At 39.2% G+C, this 24,858-nt stretch overlaps 1 protein-coding gene across 4 annotated transcripts in view; it reads left to right on the top strand.

Annotated features, from left to right (window-relative positions):
- The first annotated feature begins 1,400 nt into the window (after positions 1-1,400).
- The window catches only part of zgc:63863 (uncharacterized protein LOC393372 homolog), a 37,244-nt gene continuing 13,786 nt past the window's right edge, over positions 1,401-24,858 (top strand). Inside the window, exons 1-10 of one of the 4 annotated variants that reach the window (XM_049602271.1) lie at positions 1,401-1,625; positions 3,180-3,234; positions 4,934-5,064; positions 5,172-5,252; positions 7,546-7,732; positions 7,844-7,945; positions 11,736-11,877; positions 12,695-12,879; positions 14,705-14,814; positions 17,508-24,269. In XM_049602271.1, the coding sequence (XP_049458228.1) occupies positions 1,556-1,625; positions 3,180-3,234; positions 4,934-5,064; positions 5,172-5,252; positions 7,546-7,732; positions 7,844-7,945; positions 11,736-11,877; positions 12,695-12,879; positions 14,705-14,814; positions 17,508-17,527 (1,083 nt within the window). In that variant the 5' untranslated portion in view covers positions 1,401-1,555 and the 3' untranslated portion in view covers positions 17,528-24,269. The other 3 variants (XM_049602267.1, XM_049602270.1, XM_049602269.1) reach the window with 3 other exon arrangements.

Raw genomic sequence — 24,858 nt, 5'->3', positions numbered from 1 at the left:
ACCTTAGCTAATTTAAATGTATGCATTTATGGTGATTTTGTTGTATTATTTACTCATTGATCATATAAACACTAAATAAGTACACTGTTTGTTTTTCATGGTATTTTTTTCATATTTTTATTGTGATTTTTCTCTTTTATTTTCATGCTCCTTCACTTTGCTTATTATTGTTATTTTCTCCTGCACTCAAACACAAAGGCAACTTACTTGGCATTAAACCTTATTTACAGTCACTAAATCCGATTCTGATTGTTTCATGAGGTTAGCCGCTCAGACAGCATTACTCCCAACACAACCACAACCAACTAACAAATAAGCATCTGATTAAGTTGGTAATAGTATGGCTGCATGGATTGACAGTAAAGCAGAATGTGCATGGGAGGCAAGTAACTGAAGGATCCCCACGACCCATTAAATCCACCCATTAGACCTAAATACTTGTGCAAATACTGCATACTTATGCATGTGTTCCTCCTAGAATCACACCTTTTCCAGTTTTGGTCTTCTTGTAGTCTGGAGAAGAAGTCCTGTCTTTACTTAAATGTGGTATTTGTTTATTGGATCCAAAGCTGTAGATGGTGTTTGGATTTGACACTATGCAATCACTCATGACCTGAGAGGCAACACTCAGGGCAGCATTAAACTGCACTACGGCTTCTGTATGCCCTTAAATGACCCTTCACCCCACATCCAGGAAACTGGTTTGCAGAAGCAAATTAGGAGCATTCAGACCATGGATTTCCCCTGCATCAGCACTATATGGCTCTATTAACATAGCTTTACTGTGAGTTCAATCATGCCTTTGCAACACAGATCCCACCTTTGCACTTTAATCCAGTCCAATAAATTAAGGTTAATCAAACATAAACCAATTTAAAAATATCAGTAATTTCAGTAGGTACTGTGTTTTTGCTGTGTTGTGATGCACATGAAGCAAGTGCTTCATGTCAGTGTTATTTTTTTTTTTCTCGTTGTGATTAGGTATATTTTTTCACTAAGAAAAGAGACAGAAAAAGAAAAAATATTGCACATATCACATGCACTTACAGGTCCATTTATACTATCACATTAACATGCTATTATTTATAGTTCACACTAATATTCTATCTTTCCCAGCAGTCAGCTGCTACTTAGCATTGTACTGTCGTCTTGAAAATGAAAATGGTGAAAACATAGATTAAATAATTGTGTCTCTAATCACGTTATCATCAAGTGAAAGTCATCAGAAAATAAAACTAAACTAAACTAAATACAATAAGCACTGCCCACGCTGTTCAAATATCACTACAAAACTACAGTCAAGTCTTCTTGCAGTGCTAGTCGATGACAGCCAATAGTATTCGTGCACTGGGTCACATGTCATTTCCGTCCAATCACAGCGTACCGTGGAGATTCCAGGTTAGGTTGATTCTCTCAGGGACAGCTGTTGAGGGAAACGTTTACGTATAGCCAAATATTATCACTGTTTTTACCTATTAAGAGACATACTTTTATTTGTTAACTTGCTTATGGCACAACACAGACTTCGTCATTTGGTTGTGAACTTTTAAAGGGGATGAAAAGGCTCAAGAGGAAGAAACAAAACGCAGGAGCTGGAGTGAATGGGAATGGATCTGTCACAAGAGGTAAGTCAATCAACAGATTATGTTAGCTAACGTTAGGTAGTGTTTAATAAACGTACTCTAAACATACATACAGGCTAGCCAGGCAAAGCTAACGCTAGTTGTAACATCATAACCACCCTGTATATTCATATATCTATATTCTGTGCGTGTAGTTGTCAGACAGAAACTTGACCAGTCGAGTCTTATGTGGCGAAATGCCAGTGATCTTAATACTATCACTGCAGCCAGCTGACACAAACCACTTAACACGAATCACGAGTTGTCAACTGTCGTCCTAACCTGTATCTAACCGCCTGTTGCCCTTTTGTTTACATTGTTGCCTAAGTAAACATTGGCCTCCTGTATGCCACTGGTGCTTGCGTGGCAGCCTGTCAGCCAACTTGTACAGTTGGGAAAGTTGCATCTGGCAGACAGACAGAGGAAGATGGAAGATGGCTGCAGTCAACACTGAATTTAGGATGAACTCTTTAAGCTATGTTAACATTTAACACCTTATTTTGAATGTGTTCCAACTCACTGCATTCAGGAGCACACATATGATAACTGTGGTTATATTAATGAGTCATTATGATCAGTTAGTAATTCATCATTGCTATGGCAGCATTGTTTTCATGACTAAATGGTAGTAGTCAAAAGAATTATTCAATAGTAACTGAACGAGGTAACATTTCAAATCTATTCTGTCTGTTCTACAAAATTACCAAATGTTCTTGTAAAATCACTGGTTCCCATCTTGGGGGTCCAACTGGGGTCACGAGGTGGTCTTGATTTTATAGGATGTAAGAGAAGATTAATAAGTTTATTATTCAAGATATAAACTTATAGGATAACTGCGCAGTGATGATGTGAACACAAGCTATAGTCACAGAGCTTTCACTTTCTGCTACACAGCCTTGTTCAGCATTAGAAAAGTACACCGTTAAAACAGTCAGAGAGGTAATAGAACAATGGGCAAGCATCATGGAGAAGAAAAAACTTAATTTGTCAAAAAAGAAGACGTAAAGGTTTGTAAAATTATCAGGAAAACTAATCTCTAATGCAACACTCACAGGACGTAATCTGCTCAAAATTAACCCAAATTGTGTGTCTTACACAAACTTCTGCAGTTTATGCATTCACTGTTTGGTTTAATTGCACAGTTTAGCAGTTTTTTCTGTGCTGTTATTGTAATACATTGAATATAATATAAAATATCCATAAGATAAGTCACTTAGTCAGGGGTCATCAGTTCACTCAGCACCAGGAAAGGGATCTGTTAAGGATGAAGGTTGGGAACCACTGCTTTAAATGTTGAAGAAAAACAGTGACACTTTACAGTTAATGTATGGCATCCATTAATTGTGTGTTTATTATTTGTCCCAAACCTAAAAACTGTTTTTGTGAATGTGTGTCTGTATGTGTGTCTCCAGTATGTGATTGCTACCCTCTGTGACATCAAGATGATACTGTGCTGTCCTTTTTAATTCCTCCAAAATGTTCACTTTTATATTTCATCCCTCCTTTTCTGACATGTATTTCTTTTCTTTCTTCCTCATCTCTGTCCTTTTTTTACAGAACAGGACTGTGGGAGGAAACAGAAGTTGGCTGAGATCCATCAGGCTTTGATCAGGTTAAAATGATAATTATCTGCTGCAGTTGCTTGTTAAGAATGCTTTCTCTTCCTTGTGAGATTTATGAGAAATACTTACAAACAAATACATACAATTTAGCTATTATGATTAATAAAACTGAAAGAGCACCAGAACAGTGAATGAACACAAGACTCTGGGTGTTCAGGTTTGCCCAGTAGATACAAGGTTCTCACCCCACAATAGCTTTCCTTAAAAATCTGCCTTAATATATTTCTACAGATCTCAACAACAAAAAAAAAAACTGACAGTTTCCATCATACAAAATGCCTCCGTTAAGCACTAGAGCAGTTGGCCACAGGATGTGTTTCCCAGGTGGGAAAGCTCCTCCCTCTGGTGTTTGCTGTTCTACAATTAGATGGTATGCATTTATCCCTAGTTAGTGACCTTCATCACTCCTTGCTAAGCTAATTTCACACATGAAGATTACTCACATGAGCCCAGAGGAATAGTGTGACGAGGATCATGAAGGCATTAGTGTCAGGAAACATGTGGGACTTGATGGAGAAATGGCACAGGAAAGCTAATGCAGAACTGAGCAGGCTGATTTTGTGAATTCACATTTAATTGCACAAGAAATACAGTTTTCTCTGTCCATATGACTTAGACATGTGGACACACATGGTGCTGCCACAGTGTGAGGCAGATGTGGAGTGAATAAAGAAATTGATAAATGAATGGAATTTGACTTATTGAGTGTGAAATTGTCCAAAAAAATCCTTTTAAAAAGTGTGTCGAATGGGAAAGTGTGCAAAAGTGCCTTAGAAGAATCTATTATGAGATTGATTGTTAGTGTCATGCCAAACATTTTGCCAATCCCATATGGGATTATAAGACACCATTAGTTTTCATAAACCTTCTCAGTCTTGAATATACAAAATGTGCAAAAAGAAAGGGGAAAATTACAAATAACCAGAAACAAAACAAAAAGAATATCCCAAATAAATGTTCATATAAGGAACGACCAAATATTTACAGATTTCAATCTCAGTAACAAGATTTTTTCCTCTTCTCCCAGGCTTTCTCCCAGCTAATTTATACATTTCATATGTGAATAGTTATCAGTTTTTTGTGCGTCTGTTGTTTACAAAATCTGTTACAACTTTTATATTACTAACCAAATATTCATAATAAAAAAGGACAGTAGAAAACAAAATGAAATTTACTGTATATTGTTTAGACAACACATGTGACAGATCCGCTTTTCTGTGTCCAGATTAATGTTACGTCCGGTGTCAACAGACAAAGTTGGAATACCAGATCTCAGCTGAGCACAAAGAGATCTTTGCTTTTTATACAAGTTATTCTTTGAGCTAGATTCAGTTTTTAAGTTATATATATATGTTATGCCTTTTATATTTAGTCAGTCTTGAAATCCTGAATGCAGGTAATCTATGCTCAAATTCTGTCTTTGTAGAAGAATTTAATATCACCCAAGTTTAAAGCATTCTGTGCTTCATAAAAATCCATTTCAGTAGGTAATTTATTGTCACATCATGCTTTTAAGAGTCATAGGTATGTAACATTACTGCACTAAAATCAATAGAAATTGCACTTAACTCCTGAAGAGAGTTTATTCGTAATGGACACAGTTACCTTGGAGAGTTTTTGCTGTGTTGGCGGACTTAAAAGTAGTGCATCGAACTGAACAGTGTCCTAATCTGACTTTTGAATTGACAGTGATCCAGTGGACATTGAGACCCTGAGGAGAGCAGCAGCCAGTAGGGGAGGACTGCTCACTGATGAACTGAGGAGGAAAGTCTGGCCTAAACTACTGAACATCAATGTGTACGATCTACCAAATAAACCTGGTAAGTGGTTGATTGATACTGGTATTTACTGGGTAGATGTATACTACATATTACTGTTAACATTACTAATACTGACAACAGTAATAATAGCATTTCTGCTGTTATAGGTCGAGATGTTAGGGAGGACCACAAGGACTACAACCAAGTAGTCCTGGATGTCAGGAGGTCCATGAAGCGGTTCCCTAAAGGTGAATGTGTGTGTGTGTTTGTGTGTGTGTGTGTGTGTCTGTGTTGTATCTCTGAAGACAGCAGTGAAGCTCACAGTTCCATTTATCAAACTGTAACCCCCGTGCGTATATCAACATGCAGATATCTGACAAGGTTTAATATTTAATGAACTGAGTAAAAGCTGCGCCAGGGAAGATTCTTGTGTCACTAGACACCTGTGTTGTCAGCTAAAATCACAATGTGGGGAAAGAGACAGATAAAAGTGTCTTATTTAACAGAGAGGCTGCCAGTTCAGTCCCAGGTAATTGCGATTTTGACTATATGTGAATATTTATGCCAGGAGGAAGCAACACATTATCAGAAAAAAAACAACTGTAAGAAACAGCGGGGAATGAAGTAAAGTTGGACTCACAACATTAGATACTTGTTGATCTCTGTCTGTATACTAAGCCGCTCAACAAAGTCAGTCTTTGATTTGTCTTTTTGCTGTTTAAAGGTGCAAGAAAACTAAGAAGTTAAAGGTATACCATGCAGCATACCACATCTGCACTCAGAATAGTGTCAGATCATCTGTGTTTACCTGTTCACCACACAGACAGTCACAAGCCTTTCTAAATTGTTTTTGGGTGTGTTTTTCTCTGTATTGAGATGTTATACAGTACAGGCCAAAAGTTTGGACACACCTTCTCATTCAATGCGTTTTCTTTATTTTCATGACTATTTACATTGTAGATTCTCACTGAAGGCATCAAAACTATGAATGAACACATGTGGAGTTATGTACTTAACAAAAAAAGGTGAAATAACTGAAAACATGTTTTATATTCTAGTTTCTTCAAAATAGCCACCCTTTGCTCTGATTACTGCTTTGCACACTCTTGGCATTCTCTCCATGAGCTTCAAGAGGTAGTCACCTGAAATGGTTTCCACTTCACAGGTGTGCCTTATCAGGGTTAATTAGTGGAATTTCTTGCTTTATCAATGGGGTTGGGACCATCAGTTGTGTTGTGCAGAAGTCAGGTTAATACACAGCCGACAGCCCTATTGGACAACTGTTAAAATTCATATTATGGCAAGAACCAATCAGCTAACTAAAGAAAAACGAGTGGCCATCATTACTTTAAGAAATGAAGGTCAGTCAGTCCGGAAAATTGCAAAAACTTTAAATGTGTCCCCAAGTGGAGTCTCAAAAACCATCAAGCACTACAATGAAACTGGCACACATGAGGACCGACCCAGGAAAGGAAGACCAAGAGTCACCTCTGCTTCTGAGGATAAGTTCATCCGAGTCACCAGCCTCAGAAATCGCAAGTTAACAGCAGCTCAGATCAGAGACCAGATGAATGCCACACAGAGTTCTAGCAGCAGACCCATCTCTAGAACAACTGTTAAGAGGAGACTGCGCGAATCAGGCCTTCATGGTCAAATAGCTGCTAGGAAACCACTGCTAAGGAGAGGCAACAAGCAGAAGAGATTTGTTTGGGCCCAGAAACACAAGGAATGGACATTAGACCAGTGGAAATCTGTGCTTTGGTCTGATGAGTCCAAATTTGAGATCTTTGGTTCCAACCGCCGTGTCTTTGTGAGACGCAGAAAAGGTGAACGGATGGATTCCACATGCCTGGTTCCCACTGTGAAGCATGGAGGAGGAGGTGTGATGGTGTGGGGGTGTTTTGCTGGTGACACTGTTGGGGATTTATTCAAAATTGAAGGCACACTGAACCAGCATGGCTACCACAGCATCCTGCAGTGACATGCCTTCCCATCCGGTTTGCGTTTAGTTGGACGATCATTTATTTTTCAACAGGACAATGACCCCAAACACACCTCCAGGCTGTGTAAGGGCTATTTGACCAAGAAGGAGAGTGATGGAGTGCTGCGGCAGATGACCTGGCCTCCACAGTCACCGGACCTGAACCCAATCGAGATGGTTTGGGGTGAGCTGGACCGCAGAGTGAAGGCAAAGGGCCAACAAGTGCTAAACACCTCTGGGAACTCCTTCAAGACTGTTGGAAAACCATTTCAGGTGACTACCTCTTGAAGCTCATGGAGAGAATGCCAAGAGTGTGCAAAGCAGTAATCAGAGCAAAGGGTGGTTATTTTGAAGAACCTAGAATATAAAACATGTTTTCAGTTATTTCACCTTTTTTTGTTAAGTACATAACTCCACATGTGTTCATTCATAGTTTTGATGCCTTCAGTGAGAATCTACAATGTAAATAGTCATGAAAATAAAGAAAACGCATTGAATGAGAAGGTGTGTCCAAACTTTTGGCCTGTACTGTATATTTATGATCCTTCGCCGTTCCTCAGGTATGCCAGCCGCAGAGAGATCTGTGCTTCAGGAGCAGCTCATTGACATCATACTGGAGGTTTTGAAACGCACCCCTCAGCTCCATTACTACCAAGGCTACCATGATGTGGCCGTCACTCTGCTGCTGGTTGTCGGGGAGCGGATGGCCATCGCCATGCTGGACACTCTGTCCAATCACCATCTCAGGTTGAAAACACATTTAATAAATCCATCTATTGAGGCATATTAATCAGCTTAGAATTCACATTATTTTGCAGTAATATTTCTTTAACGTCTGTGTGTTTTCTCTGTCTGTAGGGATTTCATGGATCCTACCATGGACAGCACTAAACACATTTTAAACTACCTGATGCCTATATTGGAACAGGTTGATACAGAACTCCATGACTTCATGATCAGGTAAACACACACACACACACACACACACACACAGAACAATAATGAGAGGATCAAGACGCAGGAAGTATTTCAGAAAGAGTGGAGTAGAGAGACAGGGAGGGAGGAAACAGAGAGAGGAGTGTGAGAAAGGATTAAGATGAAAGAGACTCAAGAAAGGGACAGAGAGGATAAGGTGAGAGAGGGAGGCAACGTGGAGGACAGAGAGAAGGAGAAAGCCGGAAGGATGGAAGGACTGTCTGAATAAGTGCACATCCAAGCCAGCAGACGGCTGTGAGTGTTGGCGATTGATCGTAGGAATGACAAATGTGCAATCTGCTCCATCTATCATCAAAGTGCTCATTTTACTCACACATGCACACACACCAACACACACATACACTCAATTTTAAAACGTTCTGTTGCTGCCCAGTAATCGCTAGCACTTATGCCTCATTTCTTGAAACAAGAAACACTTCTGCCTGTCTTTTTGAGGAAAAATACATTTTCAAATTTGAATGCACAATGCTGAGAACATCCATGAGAGGTGCTGTTACCCTAGGGGTACCCCTGATCCAGGGTCAAGCCTCCTTGGTTCAGACTTGGCTCTGACCTGTTGAGGCATGGACACAGGACCTCTGGGGGTGATGTCTGGCTCCAGGGTGTTGGTGGCATATTCTTTCAGTCCCGTGGGTTGCAAGATGGTGTAGTGTCGTGTCCTACAGATGCTCAATTGGAATGGGATCTGGCTAATATGGAGGCCTGGGTGATGCCTTGAGCTTTTTGTCACTTTCCTCAGGCCATTTCCAAACGGTGCCATACTTGAGGGGGGTGGACTTGGTTTGCAGCGGTGTTTGTGTGGGTGATGTGTGTTAAGTGGCATCCACCTGAATGCCAGGAATCAAGGTTTCCCAGCAGGACATTGCATTTGTAATTAGATGATGAATGTTAATCACTTCACCTGTCAGTGGTTTTAATGTTTTGGCTGATTGGTGTACCTTTTGTAAGTCACTTTGGACATGCTGTAATGTAAGTAATCACCACTAGAGGGCATCAATGTGTTGATCTTCACCTGTCAGCTTCACAGAAAGACAAAGAGCTCAGTGTCTTGTTTGAACTGGAACTCATCAGTACATCAGTAGTGGTCTCATTTGGGAGTTCTCATGTCAGATGGTCCAACAGCTGTTTCCGAGTCTTCTCTGTCCCACCAAGGTGTGCACCACATTTACCTTTATCTGTGAGGTGTAATTAGCCAAAAAATGATTCATGATCTTTTTGCTTTTTATTGAAACACCAACAGAAAAACAATCTAAGATACAACCAGTTACTGTAGGTTAATGTCGGGGTGTGTGGCGACGACTAGGATTTGGGACGTTTGCAACTCAATAAATTGTCCTCAAAGGTATTTCAATATATGTGCATAAGTGTGTGTGTGCGTGCCCGTGTGTGTTGACAGTGCATTTGCTGTCTTGTTGCCTGTTCATAATTGATGCTGTGCTGGCATCCTCCATATTTGCAAATTACCCGTCTACTCACATACAAGCTCACACAAACACAAAAAGCACAAAAAAAAAAGAACAAGACACGGCACTCTCGGAAAAACGGCAGGATAAACAACACCCAACTTCAAAGTTTGGAATGTTCTTTTTTGTGAGCACTTCCACTTCCCCTTACCTGCCTTCTTATCTCTGCCTCTTTTCTTCTTTCCCTTTTCTCTCGCTCCCACTTCTTTTTTGTTCCTTTTGTTTTCACCCTCTCTCCCACTTCGTCATATTTCTTTTATGTCCCTCTCATCACACGCGCTCCTTGCCCTTTGCGCCCTCTCTTTACCCCTCCCCCTGTCCATCACGTTTTCCACCCATTTCCTTTCGCCTGTCACTCGCTTCCTCTTGTACCCATCCCGCTTCCTCCCTGAATGTTCCTATCTAATATTTATCAACTACCTCTAAGAATATCCAATTTACTTGAGATTCTGTCAACAATTTCAACCTCTTTATGTCTGCACACAACAAAGAAATACAGAGGAAGAGCAAAGGAGGGTTTTAAGTTTTAAACAGTATGTGAAGGTAAAGAAAATGGATTATTCTTTAAAATTCACAAGGCCGTTCTTTAGAAATCGTTGTGTTTCATCATCCTTGGATTAAGCCAAACGAATTAAGATCAGTTTATAAATCAAGAAAAATACTAGTCATATTTAGGCATGTCACAATACCTTAAATTTAGTTGTCGATAGCAAGACCAGTGAGATCCATGGTTCTCGATACCCAATTCAACTGATCATTTAAAAAAACATTAGGCCTATGTTTCTCAGGGAGGGTCCAACCAAAACACACAGTTGAATTGCATTTTGGGAATCATTAGATGCAACATATCAGGAGCTCGAACCATACTGGGATTAAAAATCATCGAATCTCAGCCTCTGCTTTGACTATTATTTTATGCTTCTGTGACGGAAACAGCCTCGGACAGAGGCATTATTTTTTCAGGTTGTCCATCTGTCCCATTCTTATACATCAATATCTCGGGAACGCTTGGACTTGGACTCAACAATGAACTGATTAGATTTTGGTGTCATGGTCAAAAGTCAACGGTCACTGTGACCTCAAAAAACAAGTTTTTGGCCGTAAGTCAACAGTTTAAAGTTTCACACAAATGTTTAACAGGAGGAAGTGATAATGTGATTACGGTTTTCATTCAAAAGGTCAAAGGTCAAGTTAATTGTGACATCACAGTGTTTCTGGCCATTATTCAACGCCATAACTCAGGAACAGTAGACAAGACATTTGGTCAAGAACTGAATTGGTGACACTAGTCTTGGGTGCTCACCTTGAAACTGTGCTGACTATGTAGATCTTCTGCGCTGCTGGGTTGAAGATGTGTGTGAAGTGTCCATGTTCTAGAATATGTAGCATCTTTGCAGCAATGTCCATATTTGAAGCTTTGTCTACTGTCATGGCTACAACTTTGTGTTCTGCTCTGTTGTTCCTCTGGTAGTCCACCACAAGCTCATTGGTGTTGCTGATATTGAGCTTTAGGTGACTGTTGTTGCACCGTGTGACGACTCCTCTGTAGAAATAGTCTGTAAGTGAAGGCGGCATATTTCTCACTGGAAATTATTTACTTGAAATATGCATGTCAATATAGTGAAAACTTACATTTCACCATTACTTTTATTAAATTCCTTCGAAGTCTTCACTACATATGTTCCATGAGTCTGGAAAGACATGGAAGACATGGATCTACACTGCGACTGCACTGGTGTATTCTGTCTCGTGTAAGAACCCTAAATTTGTAGAGGTAGGGGGGGGGGGGGGGGGGGGGCATTTTATCCCACTAACTAGTTGCTTATCCTTGACATTACTGTACACCTGTTGGTGTGCGTTTAGTTTTCACAATGATTGTTCTGTGTTCGATGCAGCCATTGGTTTTATTCATTTTAATTACAGTGTGTGCAGTATTCAGAGTTATTTGCGCTTTGTGATGTGAGCAGCTTGAAATGAACTGAAGCCACTTGCTGTCTGGAAGATAGGAAAACAGTGTAATCTGTACATATACCTTCATATTATTCCCACCAGACATTTACTTAGTGATTTTATAATTGCATTTTTATTTCATATTGCTCTCTTGTTACGTATTTTGTGTTATCTGTAACTTACTGTTGCTCATCTGGGCCTGGACACTCTTGAGAAAGAGCTTGTTATATCAGCTAGGCTTTCCTGGTTAAATAAAGGTTATATTAAGATAAAAAAGAAACAGTCCTTGTTAGTGGCCTGTATTTGTTTACATCTCTTCATATATTTGCCTTCTCTATTAGAGCGGAGGTGGGAACGATCTTCGCGCTGTCCTGGCTCATCACATGGTACGGCCACGTGCTGTCAGACTTCAAACACACCATGAGACTGTACGACTTCTTCCTAGCCTCACACCCACTGATGCCCATCTACCTCGCCGCCACGGTAAGAAGGCATAGACGCCGACAGGAAATGAACAAGAGGCAGCGACTTTGTTTTGTCAGTAATCCAGGACACTCACATGTGAATACATGCTGCCAAACACACACACACTCATATACTCATGCGCACAGTGAGGCAGAGTACTGTGGAGTCACTGGACTAGTTAATTAGATACCTCCTAATGAACAGATGAGAGAGAGAGAGTGACAGAGGGTTACAGAGGGAGAGATAAAAGAGGGAAGAGAGGGAAAAGGACGAGGACTGCATCAGGAAACAGAATGACAGGGAGAGCCGACTCATGTTTGACTCAGAAGGAGAAGCAGATTACAAGGGGAATGCATTTTGATTTGTGACTGTTTACACTCATTTTTCTGTGAAACTTGTTCCTCTGTGTGTTCACACCGGCTGTTTTGTGGAAAATGTTAACTACTGGAACATGTATGTGATTTATGTGTGTGTACATGCATCCTATTTTCAAGTGTTTGAGTGTGAAAAGGCCTTTTCAACAGCACGTTGATTAGTTGTACAATTGAGCACATTTTGCTCGTTTGCAGTTGAGGATGTTTTAGTGTTTGTGTGCAGGGGCTGGGCAGAGGGAGAGGTCTGTTTGAAGTGTTTGAAACAACAAAGCAGAATGTAGTTCATGTTTCCTCCAAGGCTGAGTGCAGCGCACAGCATGGGGGGTTAACTCTTCGTCTGCCTATTTCACTGCCTCACTTGTATTACCGAAGCAGCCCAGTATGTAGATTCTAATTTACATTTGCTCCAAGGTTAATCAGAGTGCACTTTGTTCAGAGTTAACTCCTATTCCTGTCTTTAGATTGTATTGTACAGAGAGAAGGAGGTGAAGAAGACAGAGTGCGACATGGCCATGGTCCACCACCTCCTCTCGCGCATCCCCCAGGACCTCCCATACGAACTTCTGATTGGTCAGGCGCAGGACCTCTTTGAGCAGTACCCTCCATCTGTACTCGCCAAACGTGCAGCACTGCAGTCACGCAAGAGGTGAGGGGACAAGAAATGAAATAAAAATGGATATTAGTAATGATAATGTTAATACTTTTCAATGAACACATCAGCGATTGGTGCTTAATGGACACATGAGGCTTAAAAACGTTTCATGCTGGGTCACATACTTCAGTATTAATCATTATTATGAGCACATTCATCCATATGTTTGAGTTTTACATGATCTAGATCAAAGGTCTAAGGACAGAGGATGTAAAACCCACTGTGCTACATAAATAAAATTTACTTGTTGCATTACGATTCACTTAAATCTATCCAGGCAAGTTGGCAAAATATAAAAGTACAGGCACACATGTTACTTTTCTCTTGCCATCATTGGCAGAGCTTGATGCGCAATGGCTTATATTAATTATAAATGAATCAGTAAATGATTTTTTGATTACACAATCAACTGATTATTCTACAAAATGTCACAAAACTGTAAAAAATGCTCATCACATTCTCCCATATTATCTTTAAATGACTTTATCAGAGAAAATCAGTAAGTGTTCACATTGAAGAAGCTGTAACTTGTCAAATTTTGGCATTTTTGCTTATAAATGACAAACGATTGTGATCCATAATCACTATTGTTGTCTGTTAGTGTGGGTCAAACAGCTAATAAATTACTTAAATTGCTCCTGTACTTTTCCTTTTTTTTTTTTGCTCAACAGTTTGAGACACAAGACTCAACTACAAAAGTCCAACCACAAGTTTACTCAGATATTTTGTGGTGGTGTGTATTGAACAGCGGTGGAGGAAGTATTCAGATCCTTTACTTTAGAAAAGTATGAATACCACACTGTGAGTGTAACTTAAGTAAAACTAAGTATTTAGAAATGTTTAAAGTAAAAGTATTCAATACAGAACTCTCCCTCTCAATTATTAAAAATAAACTAAAGTAATTACAAGAAAGATTGGCAAATTTTCCCCTATGACAAACTAGAACCATGAAATGTTTTTCATTTTTGCAAGGAAAATTACAAATATCAAAATATATGCCAATTTAGTCAATCGATTAATTGCTTCAGCTCGGCATTGAAAATATACTGTTGGGTAGTTTAATTTTCAACAAAGCATCACATTTTATAAACTCTTAATTTGTTTCATGTGTAAAAATCTTGTGAACTAAAGCTGTCAAATAAATGCAGTGTAGTTAAAAGTACAATATTTCCCTCTGAATTGTAGTGGAGTAGAAGTATAAAGTGCCATGATAAGTAAATACTCAAGTGAAACACAAGTACCTCAAATATGAACTTAAGTACAGTACTTGAGTAAATTTATTTTGTTATATTCCACCAGTTATATTGACTTCTGGAGGTGTGATGTAATTCGCTCAGTCACCAAGAGGGGGTGCTCTACAAACATGTAGTGCTGCTGACATGCACAGGCCATTTAGTGTGTGTGTGTGTGTGTGTGTGTGAGAGAGAGTGTTTTTATTGTTGAGGAGGAAACATTAGATGCACAACTACACTTTCTCTCAGTGTATCCATTTTCTCTTCATCAGTCTCCTTCTCTTTGTCCTTCAGTGTTACTCACAGTCATTGTTCAGGAGAGGAAGTGACATCACTTACACAAGACCTTGACTGAACGATGTCCCATAATGCATTACTCCTATAGCTTCCGATATACAGGAGCGACTGAGTTAGCAAAACTCCCACGTTGCCTCTCACTTTTCTGCTCGCACGTCTTTATCCATCAGCTGATCCTTCAATCCATCCCTTCATGTCAAACCAGCTGTCCGTGCTTCACCTTAAACCCGACTCTGACTAACTCTCCCTTCCTCTTTCCATCCCTCCCTTCCTCTGTTATCTTTCTACAGCCTGTCAATCAGCACCTTCCAAGCATTTCAGCTCTCCACCCTCCACCAGAGGCCCGACTCTGTTCTCCAACGCCTCACCAAGGCCCAGGGCTCCACCACCTCCAGACACGGTAAAAATAGTAACTATAATTTTATTACTGACTCTGAAGAAGGACTGCAGATGCACAGACAGCACAGACACACGTGCAGATGAGTGAAATAAAAGTGAATTATTATTGGATGCTCTTTGAAGTTTGGGATGAGTGACTATCGACTGTGAGATTGTAAAAAACAAACATTTCAAACATGAAATTTGTTTGATAGGTTCACATTTTTCCACATTTTTTGGTGCCTTAGTGAGGAACCCAAATCCTCAGAACAAGGCAATAAATATGTCATCCCCCACAAATGCTGCCCCCTTTGGGCCAATCAATAACAAGTAAACAACTGATGTAGTACACCCATCAGACCAATCAAGTGCATATTTAAATATGCCAGAACAGAACAAAGAGCGGCTCTATTCCCGTCGGTTTTCTGGCAATCTGATCAGAGGTGTCTGACATATTGTCTGTGATGTACAGGCAATCAAAAAATATGCTGTAATATTCCCCTCAGGCCAAACAGTGTAATATTAAAATTGATGCACATCATTCCCTGCAGTTTCATCAAAATTCAATTAGCAGCATTCAGGATGAGGTGCGTAACAGACAATAAATGGGAGTCAGTAAGAGACAACCTGCTGTCTACATGGGAGGAATGTTGGTTGACGTGTGAAGTGAAACTTTAAGTGGAGTTCATAACTATTTGGGCCTCTAGTTAATTAAAGTGAGAGCGTTGCTTAGTAAAGATCATGGAGCAGGATTGGTTATTTAACACTTTTGCCCCCTCCTTCTCTCTGCTCCGTGTGTTTTGACATCCCTTGACCCCCATTTTGTTTTCAGTCCTAGTAACAGAATGCAGCTTGATCCTCCTTTTGGTTCAGCTTCCAGCATCATGAATCCTCTTGACCCCTGCATGTCTCCGCTCCTCACAGTCTGACCGCTCCTCCTTGTTCTGTGCTCGTAGCCTCTCGACACACAGGTCTGGAAGCAGCTTTGCCCCGAGACCGAGGCCAGCTGTGGGGGAAGGGGAACAGGATGGTGAAGATGGCAGTGTGGGGGCTGTCCGCTACGCTCGGGGCGGCCGTGTTCGCAGTGGCTCAGACAGCTATGGACTGGGGACCTGACGTGTTACTACAACTGTTCTGACGTGGCGGTGGGGATTTGGGCTGTTAGACACACACATTAACACATGGTGACAGCAGACGCATATCTGCTCTTCAGACGGATTTACAATAAACAAACATACATACTCAAACAAAGACATGGAAGACTTGAAGCTCGTCTCTCCTGCTGCGAGGAAACACTGGAGAAAAGCAGGAGGAGGTCAGTAATCTTAGTGCCAAACAGGTTGTTGCTGCTCAACCACGATGAACATATGTTAGCCACTAGCCAGCCTCGGGATGTATGTGCATGTGTGAGTGGGTGTATGTGTGCTGCATGTTGCATGAAAGCACCTGCTGGGGCCTCTAACATCTTGGGCGCCTGGGCCAGAGCTTCTGTGTGAAGTGACTGTCAACATTTCTTTATGAAAAGTGATTTAAACGGTCACAATGAGAGAGAAAAAAGACTAAACCACAATAAACAGACACAACCAGAGACAGATGCAAAGTGACCTCAGAGAGACGCAGAATGACCTAAAAGGATTGCAAAATGGCCACAGAGATGCAAAAAGACTACAAAGAGACTCAAAACAACCACAAAGAGATACAAAGCTGAGCTGCAATGACAGAGAGTTACAGAGGGAGAGATAAAAGAGCTGCAGTGATTAATTGATGAGTCATCAACTATAACATTTTTCACCATCTAATTTGATGATCGAAGAATTGGTTTGCGTAAGTAAGTAAAATTAATTCCAACTTTTTAAATGTGAATATTTGCTGGTTTCTTTACTCGTCTATGACATTAACCTGAAAGTCTTTGAGTGGTGGACAAAGTAAGACATTTTAGAACATCATCTTAGGCTTTGGGAATATTCTAATATTTAATAGACCAAACAACTTATCACTTAATCAAGAAAGTAATCAACAATGACAGTAACTGCTGGTTGCAGCCCTGCAACAGAGAAATGGAAAAAGTCTCTCAGTCTTGGGTCTTGGTCCTATGTAGGAGGAAAGGGCTTTTACTTGTTTGTGCCCAGGGGCCCATCGTCTCATTATCCATCCATGCATGTGAGACACTAACACATTTTGCTCTCTCAGGCTGTTGCTCACACTGTACCGTCGGTGTAACGTTTTACACGTGTCGCTGTGTGTTTGCTGTTAGCTGATTATTTTTGCTGATAACTCGTTTTTTGACTGTCATGCTTGTTTCGTTGCATTTCAGTTGATGGTGTTTTAGTGCGCCTGTTGGATCAGCAGCCATATCTGAGAGCCAAAAGTGCCCGTAGCCAGCGCAATGACACATGAATACAAATTATTAAAGAGCGGGTTTTCCTGCTGAAAGCTTCCAGTTGTGAGCAGAGAAGGAGAGCGGGAGAGAAATGGGAAAGATGGAGGGGGAGATTTTGCCTGTGAGTCACTGGTATTAATTGCTTTACTCCAGGTGTCAACCAGTTACATTTGCAGTAGAGTTTGACACACGAAAAACAAGCTGTTGCCGACCCAAAATGTAAACATGACACACAGTTAGCACGCAATGCAAGCAGTGGGCCTTTTGCAGATATATTTTGCAGTAGTTACTGAAATACTCATTTATTTAATATGTTATTTTTCTATTTTCTGTAGCTGTTTCTGCTCACTGCTGAATGAATATGAGGAGGACACCAGTACTTTTACCTTCTTGAAATATTTAGCAGGTTTGCATCAACATCCACCCTAAAGAGCCGTCAACAGAACTACATGGACTCAGTTCTTCTTCTGCATCATGTTTCACTTCAGCATTTTATAGCTGCAGTGATTATTTAAACATATGTGATGTTGTTTTTCTATTAGTGGAAGAAGTTAACTACCTGCTGCATCACACACACCCTGTAGTTACTGTTGGACCAAACATAATTATTGAGTTTCAGCGCCTGAAAAGTGAATATTAATAATTGAGGTTGTTTCCAACTGAGGTACATACACACGGTATGTACAGCGTGCTGGGTTTCCCCAAACAGCAATGCATGCTCTGTGTGTCGACTTGTGCTCTAAAATATTTATCTTTTTAGTAGCATGTTGCCGTCTTGCATCTGTTAACACAGCTTCACCAGAGTCACAATACTCTCATCCCTCCTGTTCCTCCGTCATCACATATAAATGTGTGTTATCTTTGCACAGTCGGATTGGATGTGAAATTTACCCTGTTGATTCTAGTTGCTTTGTAGCGCATGAATTCAAATCTTTGTTGCGAATGAAATGACAGTACGTGTTGTACAAATGTAACCTCTAGCCTCCAGTGATCGGAGAAGGATTGCTGAGCTGAGTAGTTAACAAACCTGTCATTCAATCTGTCACTAAGTTGTCAGTTTCAGGCACTCTTCAGCCAATTGCTTTTATTTTGATTGGTGGTAATCAGTCACTTATTGTGTTATAGAGTCAATCAATCAATCAAAGGCCTGTAACTCAGGTAGTCGGATGGCCAGCAAGCCAGTTAGGATTCAGACATCTCGTCAGTTTGTGGTGGTTGTTTAAATAGCCTCTGCATGTTCCACTTTGCAGCCTGACAAGCTCTACATCATGTCAAACATCACACGTGTGCATGTCCGATGTGATTAAATGCAATACGTGAGTGTGTGTGTGTGTGTGTGTGAGAGAGAGAGAGAGAGAGAGAGATAGATATGTTAGCTTTAGTCACAGGTCAGTTTTTTTCCTTTTAGCTCGCTGGGCATCTAATGCTTTTTATTTATTTTACTTTTTTGTGTTGCTACTTTGTATAAACTGTTAACAGTCTATTTATTTTAAAGGCAACAATCTGATTGGCTGTTTTTTAAGTGGCGAAACATTTAATTATATTTTATGAATGTATTTAAAATGAATTGTGGGCCAGTAAAAAAAAAACAAACAACGTAATTATGGTTTGTAATATCACCAGTCTGTGGCTTTATATTTTTTAAAGGTATTACAGTATTTACATATAAAATTTTGTATGTGGTCAGTCATTAAAAATCAGACTTCAAGTTAAAAGAATAGTTTGACATTTTGGGAAACATGCATCATTACTTTCTTGCTGAGAGCTAGATAAGAAAATTGATCCTACTCTCATGTCTAAATAATAATACTAATGATAATAATAAACTGAATTTGTATCGCTCAAAAATAAATTACTAAGTGCTTTACAGAACAAGATGAAATAGTATACACAGTCAGGATAAAAATAGCAGAAACATAAATTACAACAAATGAAAATGCGTACAATAAAAAATAAAAAAGGGATATAAACTAGACAAACAGCAGATTTACTGTTAAAAAAAAAGCCCTTCTGTAGAAAGGAGAGATTTAAAACAAGATACTGAGTTTGCTAACTTATGTTCCTCAAGTAGGGAGTTCCACAGCTGCAGGGCTCTAACAGGAAAATATGTACTTTCCTTTTGTAATAGATGGGCTGTGGGAACAGTTAGGAGGTTCCTACCTGAGGAGCGCAGGGGTAAATCTATAATGTATGTAGGAGCAAGGCCATGTAGGACTTAAAAAGTATCAGTATATGCTATACCCAACCCAATGCTATACCCAACAGGTATTCATTGTAGCTTTGCAAAGGCAATGGTGATGTGGTTTTGTCTCTTGAAATTTGTTATAAGTCAGGCAGTTTTGAATAAGCTGGAGACAGGAACTGGCCTTTTGGTTGAGCCCCTAATACAGGGCATTACAGTAATCCAATCTTGATGAGATGAAGGCATGGGTGACTTTTTAAAGGTCTGCTTGAGATAAATAATGTTGAACTTTTGCAATGTTTCTGATTTGAAGAAAGAATGATTGCACTACCTTGGTTATTTATATGCTGAAACACATCTCAGTCAAACATGACACCACCCAAATTGTGGGCAGAATGCCTTACATTTGATGGCTGTGGTGATCGGTGATTCGATCCCCAGCTCCTCCAGTCCACATGCGCAGGTGTCCTTGGGCAAGATATTGCACCCCAAGTTGTTCCCGATTGCTGTTCCATGGGAGTGTGAGTATATTTAAGCTGAGTAGCAGGCAGCATCTCCTATGGTGAATGTGACATGTAATATTAAAGTGCTTTGTGTGGTTGGATGACCAGAAAGATGTTATACAAATGCAGGTCCATTTATACTGAAGGACAGGTAAATATGAAGCTACAGCCAACAGTTGTTTAGCTTAACTTAGCACAAAGACAGGAAACAGGGGGAAACAGTTTTCCTGGCTCTATCCAAAGATAACAAAGTCCTCCTACTAGCTCCAGTTTACTCATTAACATATCATATCCATGGATGTATTACTGAATAATGTATTATATATATTACTAAAGGAGCCTATTGGGGACCAGCCTAGGGCCCCCCTGTCCTTCATCTGCAAAATGTCATTTAAATGAACTTGTACCAACCAGGAAGAGACTCAAAATGACCACAAAGAGACACTAAGGAACTGCAAAGAAACACAAAATAACTACTAAAGAGAGCAAAACAACCACAAAGAGACACACAATTACTTCAAAGAGACACAAAATATCCAAAAAGACACGGAACTACATCAAAGACACAAAATATCCAAAAAAAAAGACACAAAATTACATCAGACACAAAATGTCCAAAAGAGACACAAAATTACAGAGACAAAAAATATCCAAAAAAAGAAACAAAATTACTTAAAAAGACACAAAATATCAAAAAAAGAAACAAAATTGCATCAAAGAGACACAAAATATCAAAAAAAAGAAACAAAATTACATCAAAGAGACACAAAATATCCAAAAAAGACACACAGTTACATCAAAGAGACACAGAATATCCAAAAAAACCCCACAAAATTACACCAAAGAGACACAAGATGTCCAAAAAAGACATAAAATTACATCAAAGAGACACAGAATATCCTAAAAAGACACAAAATTACATCAAAGAGACACAAAATATCTAAGAAGACACAAAATTACATCACAGAGACACAAAATATCCAAAAAAGATACAAAATTACTTCAAAGAGACGCAAACTATCTAAAAAGACACAAAATTACGTCAGAGACACAAAATATCCCAGAAAGACACAAAATTACATCAAAGAGACACAAAACAACATCTGTTGCATCTTGAAAATTAAGTTTGACTGAACTGGTGGTATGAATCTTGTCATCTAACCCCTAGCTCGATAGCAAAGAAACATATTTCCCAAAAATGTGGAACTTTTCCTTTAAACATTTGGCTCACTTCTCAGATTAAAATAATAAACAAATGACATTTTAAAGGGAACTTCTACTGTCTTGTGGTGCATGGTTGATGTGCATCCTGCCCCTATTACACAAACAGCTCATTCTGCAGTGAAGTTATTTCTGTTACCACTGGCTGTACTTTTAAAGTGACTGTATGCGATGCTGCTTGGAACAAGTGATTGTTATTAATTCACTTTTAAAAAGCAGGTTTTATGCATGTTATTTTTGCTTACACTTGATTAGCTGCCTAAGACATAAATATGCAGGGAAAAGCCTTTTGAGCAGTCGGTCTGTGATCTTCAAACATAACTCATGTTGCTACTGTGCAGTTTTATTATTAGTGCCATGTAGACCTACACACACACACATATACACACACATACAAGGAGAAAGTGGTGGTGGTGCCAGATCATAATGAGCATTTAATTCCTGCCCCTGGCTCTTGGCGTGCTCAAGACACTTTCTCCTTGTCTTTTTTTTCTTTCTTCTCACATTCACACTCAAACACCTACACAAACACCTGCACTGGTCTCAGTTTGGCAGAGGCCTTTGATGAAAAATGATTGAAGCCTGTTACTTGGTTTGATGAAACCAACCCAACATGTACAAGTAAGAAGATGGATGCTGTTGATCTCACATCTAAAGTTGACTGAAAAAACAGGTTCAGGAGCCATTAAATTCATGAAAAACTTTTTAAGAGGATAGAAAATAGAGAAGATTCATCAGTTTATTTAACTGTAGTACAACAATTTGCTTTTAATAGCTCTGTTTATAGTAGTTTAAATAGTCCACATTTAATCAATGCTTTTTTAGATGCATTTCATTATCTTTTTGTCTCACTTTATCAGCCCACATCTGCAGAGATTTTTAAGGCTATTTTGCACTCCACCTACTATCCATTCTGTTAAATCTGTTTGCCAAATTAACAAACAAAATTTCATAGATGATTCATTCCAGAAAGTTTTAATAATTTGAACAGATCTGCTCAGCTTTTGTGTTGATTATGAAACGAGTGATGCATCTTTTTAAACACAGACATTTGGAAACAATTTTGTTGTTGTTGAATGAAACAAACTAAAATAACATAAAATAAGAAATAAAGGAATAGGAGTTATTTTAATAGCTGGAAGCTGTGGATGTTATTTGACAGCAATTCATTTTGTTTGATTTAAACCAAAAACACATTTTCGGTACATGAAAATAACTTGAATTTCATGCCAAATTATGAATTCACTGTGGTGTGATGAAGAGCCTGGATGTGAACTCCCAGCGAGCTTATGTCAATCCTCTCGTGATGGCTCTGTCTTCCCCTCAGGTCCAAAAGATTTCCCAAAAGACTTGATTGCACCAAATGCTTTTACAGATAATGATGTAAGTCCTTAATTTGCGTGTGTGTATGTATGATCTCTGTGGGCATTGTAATGCATGTTTCTCATATCATGGGTACCAAACACTTGGTTCAAACATATCAGGTTCTTTGCACCTTGTACTGCAGTTGTACTGAGACGTGTTCGACCTCAACATGAAACTGATTTTGTCTATGAGGTAAAACAATGAATAAATGATGAAGAAAACACTTCCGGTTACGGTGTGAAAGTTCATTCTTGACCTTGGAAACAATGGTTTGCCGGAAAAAAAAAGAATAAATAAAAAAATAATCAAACTCAATGTCCACTTGCTTTCTTTGGAGCTATTTGTCACATATGTAACTCAACAAACCTGCTTAAACAGTTGGGAGGATTTCGCAGCTCTTGCTTTGTTTATGAGGATGCCCATGTTTTGGATGGTTGTACACCAATGCACATTTACCCTAAGGCTGTGCAATTAATTGTCTGGTGATCGTGATTATGATTTTGAGGTCAAACGATTTCAAAATTAATTATTATTACTGTCTGGAATCGTTGAGTGTTTCTTACAACAACAAAAAAAAAAATTAAGTTTTACTTTGGCTGACTTTATTTTCCAGCTCTATATTATTCATTAGCCATTTTAGAGATACTGCAAGAGTGCACTACAACAGTTGGTGTTCCATTTGTCTTATTTTCTACTATTTGCAGTTTTGCACATTAGAACTAAGTTTTTAGTGTTTTTGAAAGGCATTTTGAAAGTTATCAGGGAAAATTTCAAATGTGGCAGTGCACTGAGCAAAATGAGCAAATTTGTTGTACTATTTGCACAAGGCCACAGACCTTTATTTTGTGTTTGGGCTTCTTTTTTTTTAAGTAGACTCAACTATGTTTACTAGAACAAGCATTTGAGAACCTCCTTGTACTTCGAAATGTCCTCTGTTACAAAGTTTTTGGGCAATAAATCATAAATACAGCATGTTTTCAAAGTCAAAACATAATCGTTTGCATAATCGCTAAATTTCAATTTTGACCAAAATAATTGGGATTATGATTTTTTCCATAATCGAGCAGCCCTAATTTACACACAGTTATGCATTTTCGATCTGAAACAATTAGCCGATCAACAGAAAATTTATTGAGAGATATTTTAATAATCAATTAATTATTTAAGCAAAAATAGTATTTATGGGGCATCGGTGGCTTAGTGGATAGAGCAGGTGCCCCATATACAAGGCTGTTGCCGCAGCGGCCCCAGTTCAAGTCCAGCCTGTGGCCCCCTGCTGCATCTCAACCCAGGCTTTGTTATTTCATAGACCAAATTACTGTGACATCATGGTGGGTAGACACCTGGCGTTTTTTTTAATTGTAGAGATATGTGACATTGACAATTTCTTTCTTTCTGTGGTCAGTTTTAGCTGTAACTTTAACGTTCAAACAAATATAGTTAAACACTGTGATCTGACCTATCCAACGTCTTTGCTGTGCTTATTTTATATATTGCGTTGCTTTGTTAGCATCTTTGATAAACAAATATACCAGCACGGAAGCTAAGTAATGTACTGCTGTGGATGGGTGCCATAGAAAAATGGATTTTAGCCACCTAAAAAAATCAGTTATCAGTTTAAGTGTACGCTATATTGTCGTTGTTGGTGGGTATCTGCTGTTGGCCATAGCGGCGGTATTGGTGTTGATTTTAGAGATTGGCCAAAGCTCCTGGGTTGATGCATCCCTACATATATATGTATAAGCTCTGTGATATTCATGAGATGTAAAACTGATACGTTATTGCTGCCTTTTTTTTTTTTCAAATTGGGGGTTTGTTGTGTTTTTTTATTTATTTTTTTGGTAATTTTCTTTTACTGACTCATGGTTACTGTGTATCTCGTTTGCATCACTTGGAACAATGTGTCAGTTTTGTTTTTTCTGTTGTTTTTTTTGTCTGTTTAAAATTAATTAATAAAAACTTAAAGGCAAAAGTGTATGCTATATGTGGAATATTTTCACAGGTTCACCGTACACACTGGCAGCAGTAGACCAGCAGCTACAGTGTTCTGTCATGACTGTTTTTGTCAGTGGAGTCTGGTGGCTTTAAGATAACAGCTTCGGTTGCCTGTCAGACAGGGCTGTCTCACAGCAAAGTAAATATATATATTCCAGAAGCAAAAGAGGTGTAACAGGTATGACTATTCGACCCTGTTACTACCGCTGCTGTTGGCTTAAAGGGCCAGTGTGTAAAATGGGTTGACAACAGTGACATCAGTGGTCAAATTCTAGATTGCAGGGCTTTTGAGGGAGAACAGGCTCTGATTGGAGGGAGAGCTAACCACGCCCACTTAGGAGACAGGAAGAGTAACCGTTTTCTTAACATTGGATAAGCCTACAGTTGAGTATCTCCCTTCATCCAATATCTCTGGTCTAT

Source organism: Epinephelus fuscoguttatus, linkage group LG17 (genome assembly GCF_011397635.1).
Source record: "Epinephelus fuscoguttatus linkage group LG17, E.fuscoguttatus.final_Chr_v1".
Classification (NCBI taxonomy): Eukaryota; Metazoa; Chordata; class Actinopteri; order Perciformes; family Serranidae; genus Epinephelus; species Epinephelus fuscoguttatus.
The sequence above is the reverse complement of the archived record's forward strand: the minus strand, read 5'-3'. Positions and strand labels throughout refer to the sequence as shown.